Genomic DNA, 16,941 nt, shown 5'->3' with positions numbered 1-16,941 from the left:
TGGTGTATATCTTGAGAGAGTTGGAGAAGATATGAGATTATATATTTAATTTTTTCTGGTCAGTGCAAAGCTGGTCGAGTAGTTGCCATGCTAATTCTCTTGCCTCATATTTATATGTGCAGTGAGCTGTTTGAGTTCAGAGTGGATATTTTTGTATATATTCATATAGTTTTTTAAGCTAGCTTTCTTTACACTAGAGGGCATGGGAAAGATGTAATTAATTTGTAAATTACTTCTTAAGAAGCAGACTTTATGACTGTCTCTATTCTTTCATGATAATAATTTGGAATGAGAACAGTGACTAGGTTTGAGAAGTGGGCGTGTCCAGTGGCTGCCCATGTGGTTTCAGAATTGAAGTGTTCTTGATTAGAAGGCTCTTGGCCTGAGCGAAGAGGTATTTCTGAGGACCTGGAGCCTCCTGTCACACACATGAGGGTTGCCTCTGAACAGTTGCAAAAGTCAGCAACAGGACAACTGATTACTGCTGTTTCTTCCACAAGCTCCACCTTACCAACTGCATGTCCTTGTACCATGGATGCCAAGAGCAGCTTTAGCAACTTTTCATCACGGATTCCCTGTCTCTCCCTGGAAGACTGCTAATGTCTTTTAAACTTCCCTTTCTTCTCCCCTACCCCTTCACCCTCAGGCCACTTGCAGGTTTGTGTCCACTCCAGGCCAGATCTGAGCTAAGTTCTCATCTTCTCCCTTCAGTGGTGGCTCCTTCTTGAAGCATGTGAGTAGAACCCATAGCCTTCAGTTTAAACAGGGCAGAGAGCTAAGGATTGCATGGTTTAAATTTGCCTGCTGAGGTGAGGAGGTGCTTTCATTTTCTAGAAAAAGAACTCTTAACACCAGTGAGCAAACCCAAGCTGCCAGGGACACAGGCATCAGCTGCAGCCAAAAAGATGGCAAAAATGCACTGATGAGGCGTGGTGGCAAGAGAGAGCAGGGCATTGCTGGAAGAGAGGATTATGCCAGACGTACACAGTCCTGGGAATATCCAGCACTTACTTGAGGCAACGATCCTTGGAAAGGGAAGGATGCAGATGCATAATCAGAGGTACAACTGACATTTGTATTTTGTACATTTTGTACAATGTGTATTTGTACAGAAGACTGCTAGCCATTGCTCTCTTATAAAGTTTTTCTGACTGTGTGTACAACTACCTCAAAATGTCTTTTCTAGTAGGCTGTTCTACAGTATGCAGTGGGCCTTTCATATTTGAACAAGAGAACACCATTAGAGCAGGGAAGTACCTTTTTTGGTATGAAACTTAGCTTTTTTCAAGGTGCAAGTTTGAATTTCTTGTCATTTCCTGTTTTCTCGTGAATTTTTCAGGAAATGTTGGCAGCATGTCAATATATTAAATACAAAGGCTGTAACGTTAGGGTGTTGTCAACTTACGTGAGCAGTGACAGCAAAGAGGTTTTGGTGGTTGCTCCGCTATCCCTTATCCCAACTTACGTAGTAGAGAAATCCAGTTGAGCTCCTCTTCTTGTTTTGTCTCGTGCATTACCTAGAAGGGTGAAATAAAGTAGGCTTCCCCATAGCGGGTAAGAGGAGGAAAGAGAATAAGCTGTCTGGGTTTCATCTTACCCCTCTTACCTAACAGTTTATCTCCACTCTGATTTTATTGTTACCATCTAATGAGTTACTCATTTAGCTGTATCTAAATCCTACTAGATGTTGATTGGGTATTGAGTTTTAAATCTTACTGACATTTAAATATTTTGAACCTTTGAACAACTGGACCTGCACACCTGATGGCATTGAAGCAGGAATGACAACGATTGGCAGGAGGGAAGGAGGGGATATGCATGTTGTTGTTGGGTATGTTGTCTGTGAGAGAAATGCTCATGAACTGACCAAAAGATCCTTTTGTAGAGAGAATGTAAGAGGCCTAGAGTTCTTCTGCTGCAGAGTTTGCATGCGATGGTAGGTGCTTCATAGAAACCAAACCTTTTTGTTGTTACATGTTTCCTTTCTAGCTACTAGTCAGATCTGGGTTTTGGTCTGTAGCAATGTTGAGTACTTACAAATCTAGCTAAGGCTTTTCAGAATTGTGTTGTGAGTGAAAACACTCTGAAATTCAAAGTTTATCCTTCTGGGCATCTGAAAATGCACATTTAATACTGGAGATCTTTTTTTCCATGAATTCCAATACTTTAGCTCTTCAACTGTAACAAACACCGTCTTCTTTTCTCTGACATAAGCATGTGAATGTGTGGGATAAGAGGAGCTCCTTTTTTTTTTTTTTTTTTTTTCTTTTGGCATGGGTGCTACACAAAAGGGCATGAGGAAATGAATTGGAGGGTTCAAATAATTTGCAACAAAGGAGGTACAGGACCACACAAGAAATGAGACTTTAATAGATACTGATCGGTGTTCAGGAAAAGAGTGTTTTGTGTTAGGTACTGAATTAAGTTATTGGTGATTTCAGGGGAACAATGTAGGTATTTCAGTGTAAGTATTTCCTGGACCATAAGGCGATGGAATTAAGATTGCCTGGAAGACCTTTATTTTGGCATTTTGTGACTGATTTGCTTTTTGACTTTGCAGCTTTAATACAACTTTCTTTACCTTTCATTGAGGTGATCAGGAATATTTGTGTGTGCACAACCCCCGAAGATTAATTTGGAAACAATCTACTAACATGACAAAAGATGTGCACTTGCACTGTGTAGTTCTGGACACCAGTTTCTCAGATGTTTTATGGAGGAAATTAGTTAGGAAGTTAGAACTACCATGCTTATTTTCACTGTTCCTTTTTTAATTTTTGTTTTTCTTTTTGAAAGCTTGGTAATTAATCTGGCTACTTGGAAATTTAGCAAGGAGTACATGTTTGAGACTTTGTTTTTGCTTAGTTTTGAATGATGCATTTGGGGTTCAAGCTGCATTGAAGCTGTGATAGCTGAGGAAAAAAATACACTGGTACCTTTATCTTTGTCCCTGAGTGTGCAGAAAGAGTACTGTGTGCTGATTTGGAGGTATGCAGGGGGTTGTTCGTGTCCCTGCACCAGGAGAGGTTTATGGTGAAATGTAGCTGAGCATAGTGTGTGTGTGGTTTTAGAATTAATTTTTTTGCTGTTTCATACTATGTAAATTGTGATACTATTAAAATGTTATGTTTTTGTTGTACACTAACAGTATTAAACTTGCTACCCTTAAAAAAAAAAAGAAACCACAAAACAAACCAACAACCAAAACCCCCTGCCCCAAACAAAAGCCCCAAAATCACTGATAAAAATGGAATTTCTTCTGTGAATGCTTTTTATTATAATTCCTGTCGGGCCTTTTTCCTAATACTACAGTCTGTGCTAATGCTTCCATGTCATATCTGGCTTACAGGACTGTTCTTTTGGCCTGCAGCTAGCATCCAGCCACCTTTCTGAAGGCCCTTCAGGCACTGATTATCTAAACTAACATGATGGTAAACTGTTCCTGTGACACCAGAGATGCAGTGAGAGGAATTATGCATATATTACTGACGATCTCTTTATGTGCAGAAAGTCAAATGCTTTCAAGACTAAGGCTAATTTTGCAGATGTGGGTGAACTGTACCATGTGTGTGTAGGTTGATCACGTCACAAGGGAGAAGGCAGTGCAGTTTTCAGATGCTTTCAAAAGACGCTGTGAGGTCTGTTGTCTCAGGAAGAGAGAGTACCACATTATTGCGGAGGATATTGTAATTTTCCCTGACTCTCCATTTTTGTTTCTTAGACCACATCAATGGAGCACATTCAGGGAGCTTGGAAGACTATCAGTAATGGTTTTGGACTCAAGGATTCTGTCTTTGATGGCCCAAACTGTATTTCACCTACTATTGTCCAGCAGTTTGGTTATCAACGCCGAGCATCTGATGATGGCAAAATATCAGATACGTCCAAAACTAGTAATACTATTCGTGTTTTCTTGCCCAACAAGCAGCGCACGGTGGTAAGTCTACAGTACCTTTATGTTAGAAACGTCTTACTGTTCCCATTGCTAACGCTATGACGTGCCTGGCAAGAGAAATGCCAGGCTTCACAAAGGTCTTACTGTGATTGTGTTGTCATTGGTTTGTTAATTCTAGAGGACACCTTTTGAAAGCAGTGTATCTGTATTTTGAGAACCTGTATTTCTCTACCTCAGTGCTGTATTTTTCCGATATACACGAGCAGGATACTTGCTTACATACTTAACATTAAAAGACAGTAGTTGGCTGACCTAAACAATGATGCCTGTATGAAGTAAAACATGTAGTGGTTTCTGTCACCGATTTCTTCACTTGAATGTCTACAGTGAAGTATGGTAGTTAAAGCCAAAGTGAAACTTCTTGAGCGAATATTTCTATTCGATTTCTTGGAGCTGAGTGTACGAATAATAGTCTTATGCAAAGTTCCCTGAAATCTAAATTAAGCCTTTTTCTATACTTAAAGTAACTCCATTTGCCTGCATTTTTATTACTTTTATAGGCTACCTACTTGTATGAGGGCTGTATAAAATCCTGTTTCACAGAAACTTAGTAATTGTAAGAAATTGAAAAGTTATAAAACGGCTTCAAAACTTCCTTTGCATAAGTACACAACAGTTTATGGCAGAAAACATGCCTGCCTGACAGGTTGGCTTACCGTGCGGCAAGTTAAATCAGAAGGCACAGCGGACTGTTGTTACATCATACAAGTAATTTTTATTTATCTGTACATTAACTTCAAAAGTGAACAGCTGTGCAGTTTTACTGGAACTTATAAAGAGAAGGAGAAAAAAAAGGAATGACTGACTCCCCGCCCCACCCCCCCCCACCCCCCCCAAGAAACCCAACAACCCAACCCCAAACTAAAAAACTTAAAGAACTTACTTCTGGAATCACTCACTAAAGTTTTTTTTTTTCCTTTGATCATAGGTAAATGTGCGAAATGGGATGACGTTGCATGACTGTCTTATGAAGGCACTTAAAGTAAGAGGTCTGCAGCCAGAATGCTGTGCAGTTTTTCGACTTCTTACTGAACCAAAAGGGTAAGAGTCTGGAATTTATATGTGAAACTTTCAACTAGAGGATGTAAGAATCTTGTTTTTAGAATAGCAGCAATGAAGCTTTCTTCCTTTCTCTTGCTAGTTTCTTTTAAAAGCAGAATTTGGTTGTGAACACTTCCATGTTGTTTTCTTTACTCTCCTCTAGGGCAACTCCTTCAGCTTCCTGGGTATTAAAAATTTTATTTTTGTTTCAAAGCTAAATCTTAAAAACACTCAAAAGTGAGGGGTACACTCAAGTACTTGTAGCGTCTTACAGAGGCTTTTGTCATACTCTAGATAAAATGATGCGACATGCCTTCGTATTTGAGGTGCATTTCTCCTCTGCGTTTGTACTTGGTAAACTTCAGTGCTAGTGATTCTTAGCCAACTTAAATGAACGTCTCCTCTGTGTGCTCAGTTTTAAGGCTCTACATTCCTTTACAACTTTTCAATGTTTGGATTTAAATCTCACTTCAGATATTCCTTATTTTTTTGTAGGACCGGGGATGCTGCTATTAAATACCAAATGATTCTTTTACAAGCTGAGGGAGTGAAGGTATCTCATGGAGTTAATACATTTAACTTCACACCTCGTAAGGCTTGGGCTTAATGCTCTTTTAAGCCTCAATCATGAGGCAGTCATTTGTGGGTTTACATCTCTATGTAACTGAGTCCATTCTGGGGTCACCAGTAACTTTAGTGCTGAAGCACATAATACAGCTTTCATGTCACTAAGTCTGCCATTCATAATTTCTTATGTTTTGTTTATAAGGGTATTTCTTTGACTCTATTGCAGCTTCTAGGTGTCTTATTTAAAATAATCTTTATATGTAAATGACTCACACGTTATAAAATAAACAGAAGAAGGTGAATTGCTGTGTTTTCAAAGTTGCTTCTAATTTTTTAAGTGAAAGACACTGAAATATAGCTCACTGTAAGAGGTTAGCCACGCTTTTTTGTATTTGTTTTCAGTTTTCTCAAGAAAACTCACAAAACATAGATCATTCATTAGGCCAGACTTCTTATCTCCTAAGTAATTTGTTGTCCCCATTTTCTTTCTTCCAGAAAAAAAGTGCGTTTGGATTGGAATACAGATGCTGCCTCCTTGATTGGAGAGGAACTGCAAGTGGACTTTCTTGATCATGTTCCACTCACTACACACAATTTTGTAAGCTTTTCGTCTTCTGTATTTTGATGTAAATTGTATCAATTGAACCACATATTCAGTCAAAGAATGGTTTAGGAACTATGTCCCTTTTGGCTTTCCAAACACAGGGGGATTTCAGAAGTGGTGATTTGATTCTTCACCCCTACTCCCTACAAATTAGATTGGCTAAATATCAATTCGCAATGAAATGCCAGATTTCTGTCTACGTTTAGTGATTCCCAAGTGTCAAGAGGCTTTAAAAGCTCACATTACACATATTCTTCAAAGGTCTGATGATTGCCATTTTTATTTTATATAAACATATATTTCAGTAACTGTCATATTAACATACCATGTCTTTAAAGTCCAGAACTAGGAGATAACCTGTGTCTTCAGTCTCTGGCTCATCAGTCAAAAAGGGCTGAATAAGTTTGGCAGCATTATTGGACTGTTGTTAATTACACTGCCTGTACAGGGGTGCTGTTAATTCTGCAAGGTCATGACATTGTTTTGTGAGCTAATGCTGCTTTGTAATTTGACAGAGTGTTTTTTGCGGGGATGAAAGACTTTAGATTTGTAATTCCTTCTCAAAAATGGATTATTTGCTTGGTATAGAGCAAATAAGTAGAGCTTTTTTTTTTTTTAACAGAGAGATAATGCCTAGCTCTAACAGTTTTACCTTGTATTATTTTGTTCTTCCTGGGGAGGAACTCTATTCCTATATTCTAGCCTTTTTGTTGTTTTGTCCTAGAAATATATTGTGCCAAGTGGCAAAACTAAAGCATTTTCATTTGCATCCATTAGAAAGGTTAGGATTGATTTACAAAAACTGAAAGTAGCTTTGCTTCTACTTTACATTTTTAGAAAGCTACAGATAAAATTGTCTGCAGTCGGTCACTAGAAAACTAATATTTTTCTCCAGATCTGGAAGAAGCTCAAACTTTGAACCTTCCTCCACAGTATGCTCCAGAGGAAGAAACCATTTAGTTTATTTTATCTTTTTTTGTATTTCAGAAGCTTTAAAAAACTGTTAGATGCCATTTAAAAAAGTAGAATTTCCTTAAACTGTTTTACTTACTAAGGAATTTATTTCTTGTGCAAGGGGTATTGGTTAGTCATAAACACACAACAAGCATTTTGTCTAATTAAAAAAATAATGAGGTGATTCTTAAAATCTGATCTTCCTTCACCTCCTTGGTGATACTAGAAACAAACAAAAGCCCCAATTCTTGGCCCACCCAACTCTGTAACCTTGCCGAGCACAAAATAGTGCTTTCGAATTTGACAGAACACTTTTTAAAATAATCAGGTAAACAAAGCCCTAAATATTTGTAAGTTTTCCAGGTTTGCAACCAAACTGGAAATATATGCAAGAACACTCAAGTGTGGTTTTAAGTTTGGTAGCACTTTGGGGACACTGGTAACATTTTAACATGGTATTTATTTATGTCAAGCTCTGGAGATGTTCATCTCAGCTAATGAAGAGAAGCTAGTAGCTTGGATTAATCATTTAATGTGTTTTCTAGGCTCGGAAGACATTTCTAAAGCTTGCTTTCTGTGACATCTGCCAGAAGTTCCTGCTCAATGGGTTTCGGTGTCAGACATGTGGTTATAAATTCCATGAACACTGCAGCACTAAAGTTCCAACCATGTGTGTCGACTGGAGCAATATCAGACAACTCTTGTAAGGACTGTTCCTTTTTAATAGCAACAGTAATTCTCTGACAGACAAGCATAGTTTTTTTTTTTAATCTCTTATCATAGAGATAAATTTGTATTGTTGGGAAGTGTAGTCACTTTCATCAACATACAGAACTTGTGAATTGATTTCATAAAACAGCCAGCAATGATTGTCTATTCCCAGGTGAAGAAGGCCATTTACATTAAATGCATTTTGTTCTTGCTGTAAATTTTAATATTCTGGGACAAGCAAAACAAAGATTTTTGAATGACCAGGCAGTTAATGCCCTCTGTTTCAACAGAGGAATCGTAATTCCTCTCGCATAACACTTTTGTTAGAAGAAAAAAAGGTCGTGGTTCAGTTGGTTTTTAGCTGTTGGAAGCATGAGTGTTCAGAGCTACCACAGCTTTTGACACCCTGTTGATAATACTTTCCTAATACTGATTAGAAAAATTGAAAATCATGTTAGAAGTCGTCCTTTTATGCAAAAGTGTTAAAACCTATAATTGATTTTATGTGTCCTACTTAGTGATTGTATTTTTTGTAACTAAACTTGGTCATACAGTTATGCATATTCTTACACTGACTAGTCGTTAAGAGTGTAGGATGACTTGTGCCATTTGGTGCTACCTGGGTTTAACAGAACTTAAAAAATTTGGTGTTGAATATCCTTTCAGGAAAATCTGAAGTCTGATGTAAAAAGATTTTTATCTTAAGCTTAGAAAGAACACATGGAAATTTTCTGTGGGAGTCTGGAGACATAGTTTTCAGTCATACCATACACAGAGGAAAAATATTATCTGAAGATAGGAATGTGTTCATGAAGTTAATTATGCGGGAAAGAAACAGCCCTTTAAATTTTCAGCTTTAAAGAGCATTGTACAGGAGGTAGTGTAGCAGTTGAAATTGTAATTGTTTTTGTTGATATTTCAGATTGTTCCCAAATTCAAATATCAGTGACAGTGGTGTCCCTGCACTACCTCCCTTGACAATGAGACGGATGCGGGAGTCTGTCTCCCGGATACCTGTTAGGTAAGCTAGTATTTCCTGTCATTTCTGTTTTGGGAAATACAGTTGTTTAAAAACAAAACAAAAAAACCAAAACACCCCCAATTCCTCAAATATAGAACAATCTTATAGAAGGTTGGGATACATGTGCAAGAAGGCAACACCACTTCATCATAGATAACATGTAGTGTACTTTCTTGTTCTTGGATTCAAGCAAAATGTTGATTTGGGATTTTATATTTTTAATTTTTTAGTCTTAAGATTTTAAGGGAGGGTATTAAAGGTTTTCTGGAGACCTTTGTTTTTCTGCCTAAGAAAATTCAGGGCTCCCTTTGGTATTTTCGTGAGTTAATTTTGTTTTATCTGATCAGGTAGTATAGATATAAGGGTTTGAGACTTGTTTTGCGTGACTTGCTTACATAAACTAAAATAACTTTCTAATGTTATGATGACAGATAAGAGTTTAAAGAAAGAACAGTGGAAACTGAAAAATACGCTCCTCCTAAAGAAAATTCTGAGACCTAAAGAGAATGTTCCTGTAGTTTTAAATGCTAGAATAAAAATTGCTTTCCTTTCAAAGGGGCCTGTCTTCTAATCCTAATTTATGCCTGTATTTTTTTTCCTTGAAATTCTAGAGGCTGAAGAGGGCAGGCCATCTTTTGTTTTTTCTACATCCCTTTGAAAAATCTTGGCCTATTCAGGAATGAGACACAGAGCATGTAGCTGACTTGCAAATGGTTCTATATATTTATTTACTTAATTTAGTGGGAACTGCATCAGGAATTTTTTATGTTCTCTTTGCCATCTTACTTTTATTTCCAGTGTTGTTGAACAATGACTCATTAATTTGATAGTTTTCTGTGAAGGCTGGCTAATTTCAGTTAAGATACTTGTGTGATTTGGGATAAATAAGGTTTGAGTGACCTTAGCTGTGATTTATAACTCTTTGTTAAACTGGATTTTAGTGTTGGCCTCCTTTTAACTGGTGTTGGGTTTCATGACTTCCTTGCTGGCTGTTCTGTGTGAACCATTGAACAGTCTTGCAAACCTTTAGGAATTCAGGGCTTAGCAGTAAAAGTAGCTCTTAAGCTATGCATTTAACAAGCTTGAAATGAACAGTTTGTTTAAATTTCACAGACCTGAATTAATCCAGCAGAGCCAGTATTTTATCAGTATATTAAATGTGATTTGATGGGGATCAAGGTGAACTGTGGCAAAATTTATAATGGCAGAAACAGACTTACATTAAACACACTAGATAAGTAAGTGAGCTGACAAGATCTTCAAGTTTTTTTAATTTATTTCCTAAGTTAAATTGGGAATGATTCAACTGACCAAATAGTTTAGTTAGTGTGTAGGTCCCAACTTTTTCTCTGTTTGGAATTCTGTGTATATTGCTTTTGGACAGGTTATACTAAACAGTATTTTTCAGTTGCTAGAGGGGAAAAAATAACCACAACTTTCCCTTTCTCTCTCTTTCCTTCTCAGTTCCCAGCACAGGTATTCTACACCTCATGCCTTCACATTCAACACATCAAACCCTTCCTCTGAGGGCTCTCTTTCCCAAAGACAGCGATCTACATCCACACCAAATGTCCATATGGTTAGCACTACAATGCCTGTAGACAGCCGGATAATTGAGGTAATATTGGTAGGGAGGGAATGGCATAAATTTAAACTAAAATTGTGACTTGCCATCTAGTAGTCACTGGTTGGTTTTTCTTCTTTGCTTTCTGTCGTTTGCTTACTGTTTGCCTTAGTTGGCCGAGTGATGGAGAATATAGGTGACACATTTGCATAGAAAGCTAATAGTTCGTTCTTGCAGTCTTTATCAACTTTACTGAAGTTCTAGGTAGATTTTTGTGTCTGTAAAGATGTGGGGGATCTTAACAATCAAGTTTCACAGGTCTGAAAAGAAAAGAAGCTCAGTTTTGCTGAAGAAATACTTATTAGGCATGTCTAAAAATGTTCTTTCAAACTTAAAAATCTGGGTTTGTTGGGAGGCTGGTTTATTTTAAATCAGACTACAGGTACTCTAAGTCTGGATGTAGTTGTCCAAGTTGGGATACTCAAGTCAAAGCTTCATGACAATGTGTTTTGTATTATACCTGTACAGAATTAACAGCAATTCTGCGCTTGTGTGCTAAAGCCATTTGTCTCTGAGAATATTCCTGCTCTTACTTGGTTTCAAGCACTTTTTTTTTTTTTCCTACTTTAGACTGACAGTAGTGAGAGACGACTCTTTGAAGTCAGGCCTAAAGTGTTTGGGGGTTTTTTGGTTTTGTTTTGTGATAATCTTAACAAAATAAGGGTGCAAGAAAGGCTTGCAGAAGTAAAGTGCTGAACTGTAGGACTTCAGAAAAAGCACTGTTTGTTGGGTTTTTGCTCTGGAATAGTTTAAAAACTCTTCAGTCCAAGCAAAAGCCTTTGACGGCTGAGTTTACTTCCACTGTCAACTAGTAGTTTACAGACTTCTGTGAAATGTGAGGACTCTGAAATGTGCTAGAGAAGCCCTCTGGACCTATGGAACTGAAGAAAAGTGCACTGCAGCCCCGTGAAGCCTTCTTGGTTAGAAGCTTTGTGTCAGCTGGGCTTTATGGGGAAAGGTACCCTCCCTTTCTCTTCAGTTTTCTTAAGCTTACAGCCTTTTTTACTGCTTCAGAAGCCTGGATGACCATCTTTTATGACACAAAAATTAATGAAGCACTCCAGAAAGAGAATGTGAATTATCACATTTAGTAGTGTGATGAGCCTTTAAGGAGACATTGCTTTCTTTATCCTTTTTGCGTAGCAGTAAAGACAGAAGTGCTTTCTATTCTGGCTCTTCATAATATCATAGGGACTGAATAAAAATAATTGTCATGTCTTAAAGGCAATAGCTGCTTTTCAGAAGGCTTAAAAAAAAAACCCAACACACGAGAAAGGTTAGTAGAGACCTTCTAGTATGAGAAAGACCACCTTAATAAAGTGGTTTACCAAAGGATGGATACTAGTGAACTTTAAGGTTTGAACAGGAATACTTACTTAAAAGTTCTACTGCACTTAATTATTATATATCAAAAAAATTAGGTTTACTTTTTCTTTCATTTATCCTAACATTTAATTTTTTAAATTTTTTTTTATACTTCCTCTGTTCTTTTCTTTTATCTCTTACCATGTTGGCCTAGAATAACAGCCTGAATGCTTCTCCCAGTTCCTGGTGCAGACGATTTTGTTTGAGGGGAAGAGTAGGTATTTTCTTGGTGCCTTTTGTTTTCTTGTGATTAACAGGATTGCTATAACTTGTAAGCCATGGCAGTGTCCACATGAAATGTTTAATCTCGAGTTGATTTGATGAAAATCTTTATAGCATGTTTATATTTAAATATTGAGGATGCTAACTGGAAGAGGCGAATTGATAGAAGAGCTTCATTCTTCGTTTAGCTGGATGAATCCATACTACTGTGAAATTGGGTGTGAATTTGAATATGCTTGGATTAGAGATGCATTCGGTCACACAGTTTTTAAAGCAAAGCCTTCACAAACACATCTATTATGTGGCTTTTTCCCCTGAAAACTGAATATAACTGTATGAGAACATGATGTACTATTTTTATTTCACATCAAAGTGAGGTTGACAGATTACAGCTCTGTGTATGGTGTTATTTGTGTTGTAAGAACAACTCTAAGAACACTGGTTTTGGTTCATTTGCTGTAGGATTCATAAGCAAAAAGAAAATATTCACATCGGTGGAAGTTCAAAAATTCTTTTTTCTTAAATAAAAATTATGTATACTTAAGTATGAGAACAATTTAAATTAGTTATCCTTTGCCAGCTTACTTGAAAGCAGTTACATTCTCATGCTGATGTACAAAAACCATCACTTGTTATTAATTCAGGTTCTTAAAGATTTTTGTTGTCCTCAAAATGGACAAAAGTAGTAACTTGCGAGAGTTCTTCATTGGTAGTTCATGCAGATTTTAATCCACTCAGGCATAGAGGTACTCTGCAGGAATACTGTATATAGAGTCAAGCCTGGGAGAATGCAACTAACTAGCTAAAATCATGTATTTCATAAATGAATCTTTAATAAGGATAATCTAAGTTAATTTGAAAACTGTATGGTGGAATGTAGGCTTGTTCCGTCCTCCTATGAAATCTTACATTTATTATTCTACTAATTGGTTAGAAAGTTTGAATTGACTTCTATTAACTTTGACAGTATTTAACATTTCTGTAGTGCATGTTCTTGCTTTGTACTTATACAGTACCTGGATATTTTACCTTTCCTGTATGTACTTTGGGATAATACATAGAAGGTGAGAAAAGTTGTAAAGTCATGTTTGTCAGAGCTTAGTTTATCTTGTGCATGGCTGTAGAATTGTGTTGTAACGTGCCTGTGGCATGAGGTGAGAGTTGTCGCACTGTACCAACTAGTGAACTGTGTGAGAACATGCTTTTCAAATATCGCCAAACTTTAATCTGTGGGAAAATGTTTTGAAAATCAGATGGGTTTGTATTAGGCCGCTAGATGTAGCCTTTTTTGGGTTGAAATAGTATAGTAGAGATATTTCAAAATGTGTATTGACTTGGAATATTTTAGGGACTTTTAAGTTTTCCTACTTATAACCCAAAACCTCTTTGAGAACTTGTCCCCTAGAGATACAGGACCATCACAGGAGCTATGTTCACATCTGAAATACAAGCATGTACAAAAATCCAGTGGTGGGAATGCAGACAGTATTTATGGTGTTTCTTCTTGTTCTGTGTCTTTTTTTTTTCCCCTCTTTCCTTTCTTGTTTTGTTAGTAATACCTTTTAATATGCTGTGAATATTTTTTTATGTTTTGTAAGAATTCACAAATTGCATGTTTTTTAGCATATAGGATTCTTGTAACTAGAAAATAACCAAGCTGTCATCTTTTGGAGGGTGTTGGTCAATACTGTATAGCACTTGACCAAAAATGTCAGGAACTATTTCAACACTATTCCTGCTTGTTCCTTTGTATGTTCTCATACATTCATTAACTTTATTATGTGTCTTCTCTGTTTTAGGATGCAATTCGAAGCCATAGTGAATCAGGTATGGTTTCAAAAAATAAAATAACTTATAATATTATTTTGTGTTTATTTTCTGATTCATAAATAGTTTTTCTTCTGTTTTTATATTTAAGCCTCACCCTCTGCTCTGTCTGGAAGTCCTAACAATATGAGCCCAACTGGCTGGTCTCAGCCCAAAACCCCAGTCCCAGCCCAAAGAGAGAGAGCCCCTGGATCTAATACACAAGAAAAAACCAAAATTGTAAGTATGGTAATATTTTAATTTTTATTTAATATGTTAAACTAGGCTGGGAGTGGTGATGTGTTGGGGTAAATATCTGTACTTAAAAGGCAATAAAAGCTGCTGGTAATCTTGGATTGTTCTGCACTGTGTGTATATAATAGCGATATAATTTTAACTAACTTGGGAAAGATGGCTCTATTTCCTTGCATTATAAATACCCAGAACAAAGTGTTCTGGATTGAAAATTAATTTCAGACAGTATCGTGAAATTATTTTTCAGTACAGATTCGAGGATTACTTTTCTAAATCTTTAGGGGCTGCATCTTTTTTATTCTTTTTTAATATGTTTAAAGTTAACCTTATTATCACTATTTGACCTGTAGCTTCCATAGAAAGTGGATATTGATAATGCCATCATTTTCATAGTAAAGTTAGTCAAAATGTCTCAGGGAAAAATAGATTTAACAAAATGCAAGTGTTTCCTCAAAGACTTGATTTAAACTTAGCGGTGGGGGGAGAGAAAGAAAAGTTAGAATAATAATGAATAGTATCTCAAATTTTTTGAAGGCTTATAAGATTTAAAAATTAAAGTACAGTTGCTTAGTGGGACTCACAGTTGTTAATCTTTTAGATGTTTGAGAATTCGGCTCTCATCTTTTTGGTTTATTCCTTTTCAATATGTAAATGAGTTCCTGAATTTTAGTATTGTAATTCTGAAAGAGTCAGTATTTCAGAACTCTTTAAATAGTTGATTATAAAACATCTTAAGATCTGAGATCGGGATTTAAGTTTCTAGTGCTTATGCTAATGATAGCTTCTTAAGCAGTTCAAGCCATCCAAGAAAATGTTTTGTCTTTTTTTTTTTTTGGTAAACAAACCCACCACCCCTCACAAATTGAGGAGAAAAACAGAAGTCCAAACTGCAGGACAAAACCCTCAGGATTTCAATGCATCTTAAACTTGTATGAAGGAAGTTGTTTCATTCTTCGTGTGTATAAATAATATATTTGATTGAATACTTAGAGTAAAAGCCGTGTCAATTTTTGTTCCAGAGGCCTCGTGGACAGAGAGATTCCAGTTATTACTGGGAAATAGAAGCAAGTGAAGTCATGCTTTCTACCAGAATAGGGTCAGGTTCTTTTGGAACAGTTTACAAAGGCAAATGGCATGGTAAGTTCTTGACAGGTGTTACTGTCTTCTCCAAATGTTGATATGGTAGGGCAGCAATCCAGAAAAAGGTAAAATTGTTTTAATGGTGCTGTTTGCTTATCTACCACCAAAGCTACTAGTTGAGAAATACTAGTTTCCTAATATTAGCAGTGGGGAAATTAAGGCAAAGAACAGACATCAAAACCTGAATCTCACAACTGCCATCTACATGTTCACTATTTTGGAGCCAACATAGTTTTCTTTATTACCATGTTCTGCACAGCTTGTTTTGTGAAAAGATTTTTCTTTCCATTAGCAGGATTGAATTAGTGGGGAAATTTCACAGCCTGATGTTAAATTATATTTACCTTTTTTTACATAGTGCTGTGGTTTAATTAGCATACTTATATTCAAGGTGGCAGGGAAAGGAAATAAGCATAAATTGCTTTTACTGTGGAGTTTTTCTAAGGAAGAAAATGGTTGATGTGAGAGTTTATGATATAAAGTTATCTAGAATACTTTGAAAAGAGGCACACTGCAGAACTACAGAATTAGTTCTCAAATTCATGCTTGTGATTTAAAGAAATACACACAAACGTCTCCAGGCCCTAATTTAAATAGCATTATTGTCATAAAATAAGATGACCAAGAAAAATCTGGAAACTTATCTTCCACCCTCTATTTTTAAAGAATAAGTACTTGCATGTCTTAAAGCCCAAATATTGTCAACATCAACGGAAGGCCTACTCTTATGCTAAAGGTAACATTCTTGAACAGTTAAACTGATTTTATTATATAAGTGAAACGAAACACAGAAGTCAAGAAGAAAACTAGGTTAAGTGAGATTTTACTAATCAAGGTCATAAATGAGAATTTCTTGTTAATATTTGTTTTACTAAAACATTTGCAACTCTATGTATCAAGAACTTTGGTGTGTTAAATAGGAAATGCATGGAACTAGTATTTAGAAAGACCCCTCAGTTGTGTGCACAAGATGGCTGTATAGCTGTCTCCTAACTCAGTATGGGAAAGATTCAATATCTTACTTGTGGTAACTGTTTCTAGTTTTCCTGATTTCTCAGGAAAGTTGAAGTTAAATTACCAGTTATTTTTTTTGTAACCATCATTTGTGGTGTGGTCTTAAAAGATTCCCAGGTTTATATTTCTTGCAAGTCTTTTCTGTTTAGAATTGAAGAAACTGGGTGTTCATTGTGCAAATTAGTGAAACTGCAGACTTTTTCGTAGTAAGCTATTCTAATAGTACAAATACAGAAATAAAAATCCCTTGGTGAGGCTAAATGAAATTAATTGAAGTGGTGAGATTGCTGCAAACTTAAGTAGAAATTCTAGAGTAAAGTAGACGTGTTGGGTTTCTTAATATGCCCAACTATGAAGGGCTGTTTGCGATGAACCTTTGGAGAGCACCTGTGGAAGGTTGTGTACAGCTATATGCAAACCGAATTAGATTTCCAATAATCTTCCCCGACTTAGTCTTCCAAAATAAAAATGAAGTGTCAAGGACAGTCTTGCTCTGAGGAGTGCGTGTCTCATTGAACAGGTATCTTGCACTTCCATATTTTTCCAGATTGTTCTGATGGTTAAGTACTAATTTTCATATTTGCACCACTTCTGTTACAGACCCCATTTGGATCCTGTAGTGTCCTGTAGCATGCTTCTAAATTTAAAAGGCGGAAAGAGAA

At 36.5% G+C, this 16,941-nt stretch overlaps 1 protein-coding gene across 8 annotated transcripts in view; it reads left to right on the top strand.

Moving 5' to 3' along the window:
* Positions 1 to 16,941, top strand: part of RAF1 (Raf-1 proto-oncogene, serine/threonine kinase) — an 80,861-nt gene that overhangs the window by 51,443 nt on the left and 12,477 nt on the right. For 4 of the 8 annotated variants that reach the window (XM_074836633.1, XM_074836636.1, XM_074836634.1 and 1 more), the window contains 10 exons: positions 3,722 to 3,937; positions 4,884 to 4,996; positions 6,059 to 6,161; positions 7,667 to 7,824; positions 8,755 to 8,853; positions 10,318 to 10,471; positions 11,997 to 12,056; positions 13,864 to 13,891; positions 13,983 to 14,110; positions 15,145 to 15,262. In XM_074836633.1, coding sequence (XP_074692734.1) covers positions 3,722 to 3,937; positions 4,884 to 4,996; positions 6,059 to 6,161; positions 7,667 to 7,824; positions 8,755 to 8,853; positions 10,318 to 10,471; positions 11,997 to 12,056; positions 13,864 to 13,891; positions 13,983 to 14,110; positions 15,145 to 15,262 — 1,177 coding nt within the window. Of the gene's footprint in view, positions 1 to 646; positions 734 to 3,721; positions 3,938 to 4,883; positions 4,997 to 6,058; positions 6,162 to 7,666; positions 7,825 to 8,754; positions 8,854 to 10,317; positions 10,472 to 11,996; positions 12,057 to 13,863; positions 13,892 to 13,982; positions 14,111 to 15,144; positions 15,263 to 16,941 lie in introns of all 8 variants that reach the window. The other 4 variants (XM_074836637.1, XM_074836639.1, XM_074836635.1 and 1 more) reach the window with 4 other exon arrangements.

This window comes from Strix aluco, chromosome 11 (assembly GCF_031877795.1).
Source record: "Strix aluco isolate bStrAlu1 chromosome 11, bStrAlu1.hap1, whole genome shotgun sequence".
NCBI lineage: Eukaryota > Metazoa > Chordata > Aves > Strigiformes > Strigidae > Strix > Strix aluco.
This window is presented reverse-complemented; position numbering and strand designations above follow the sequence as displayed.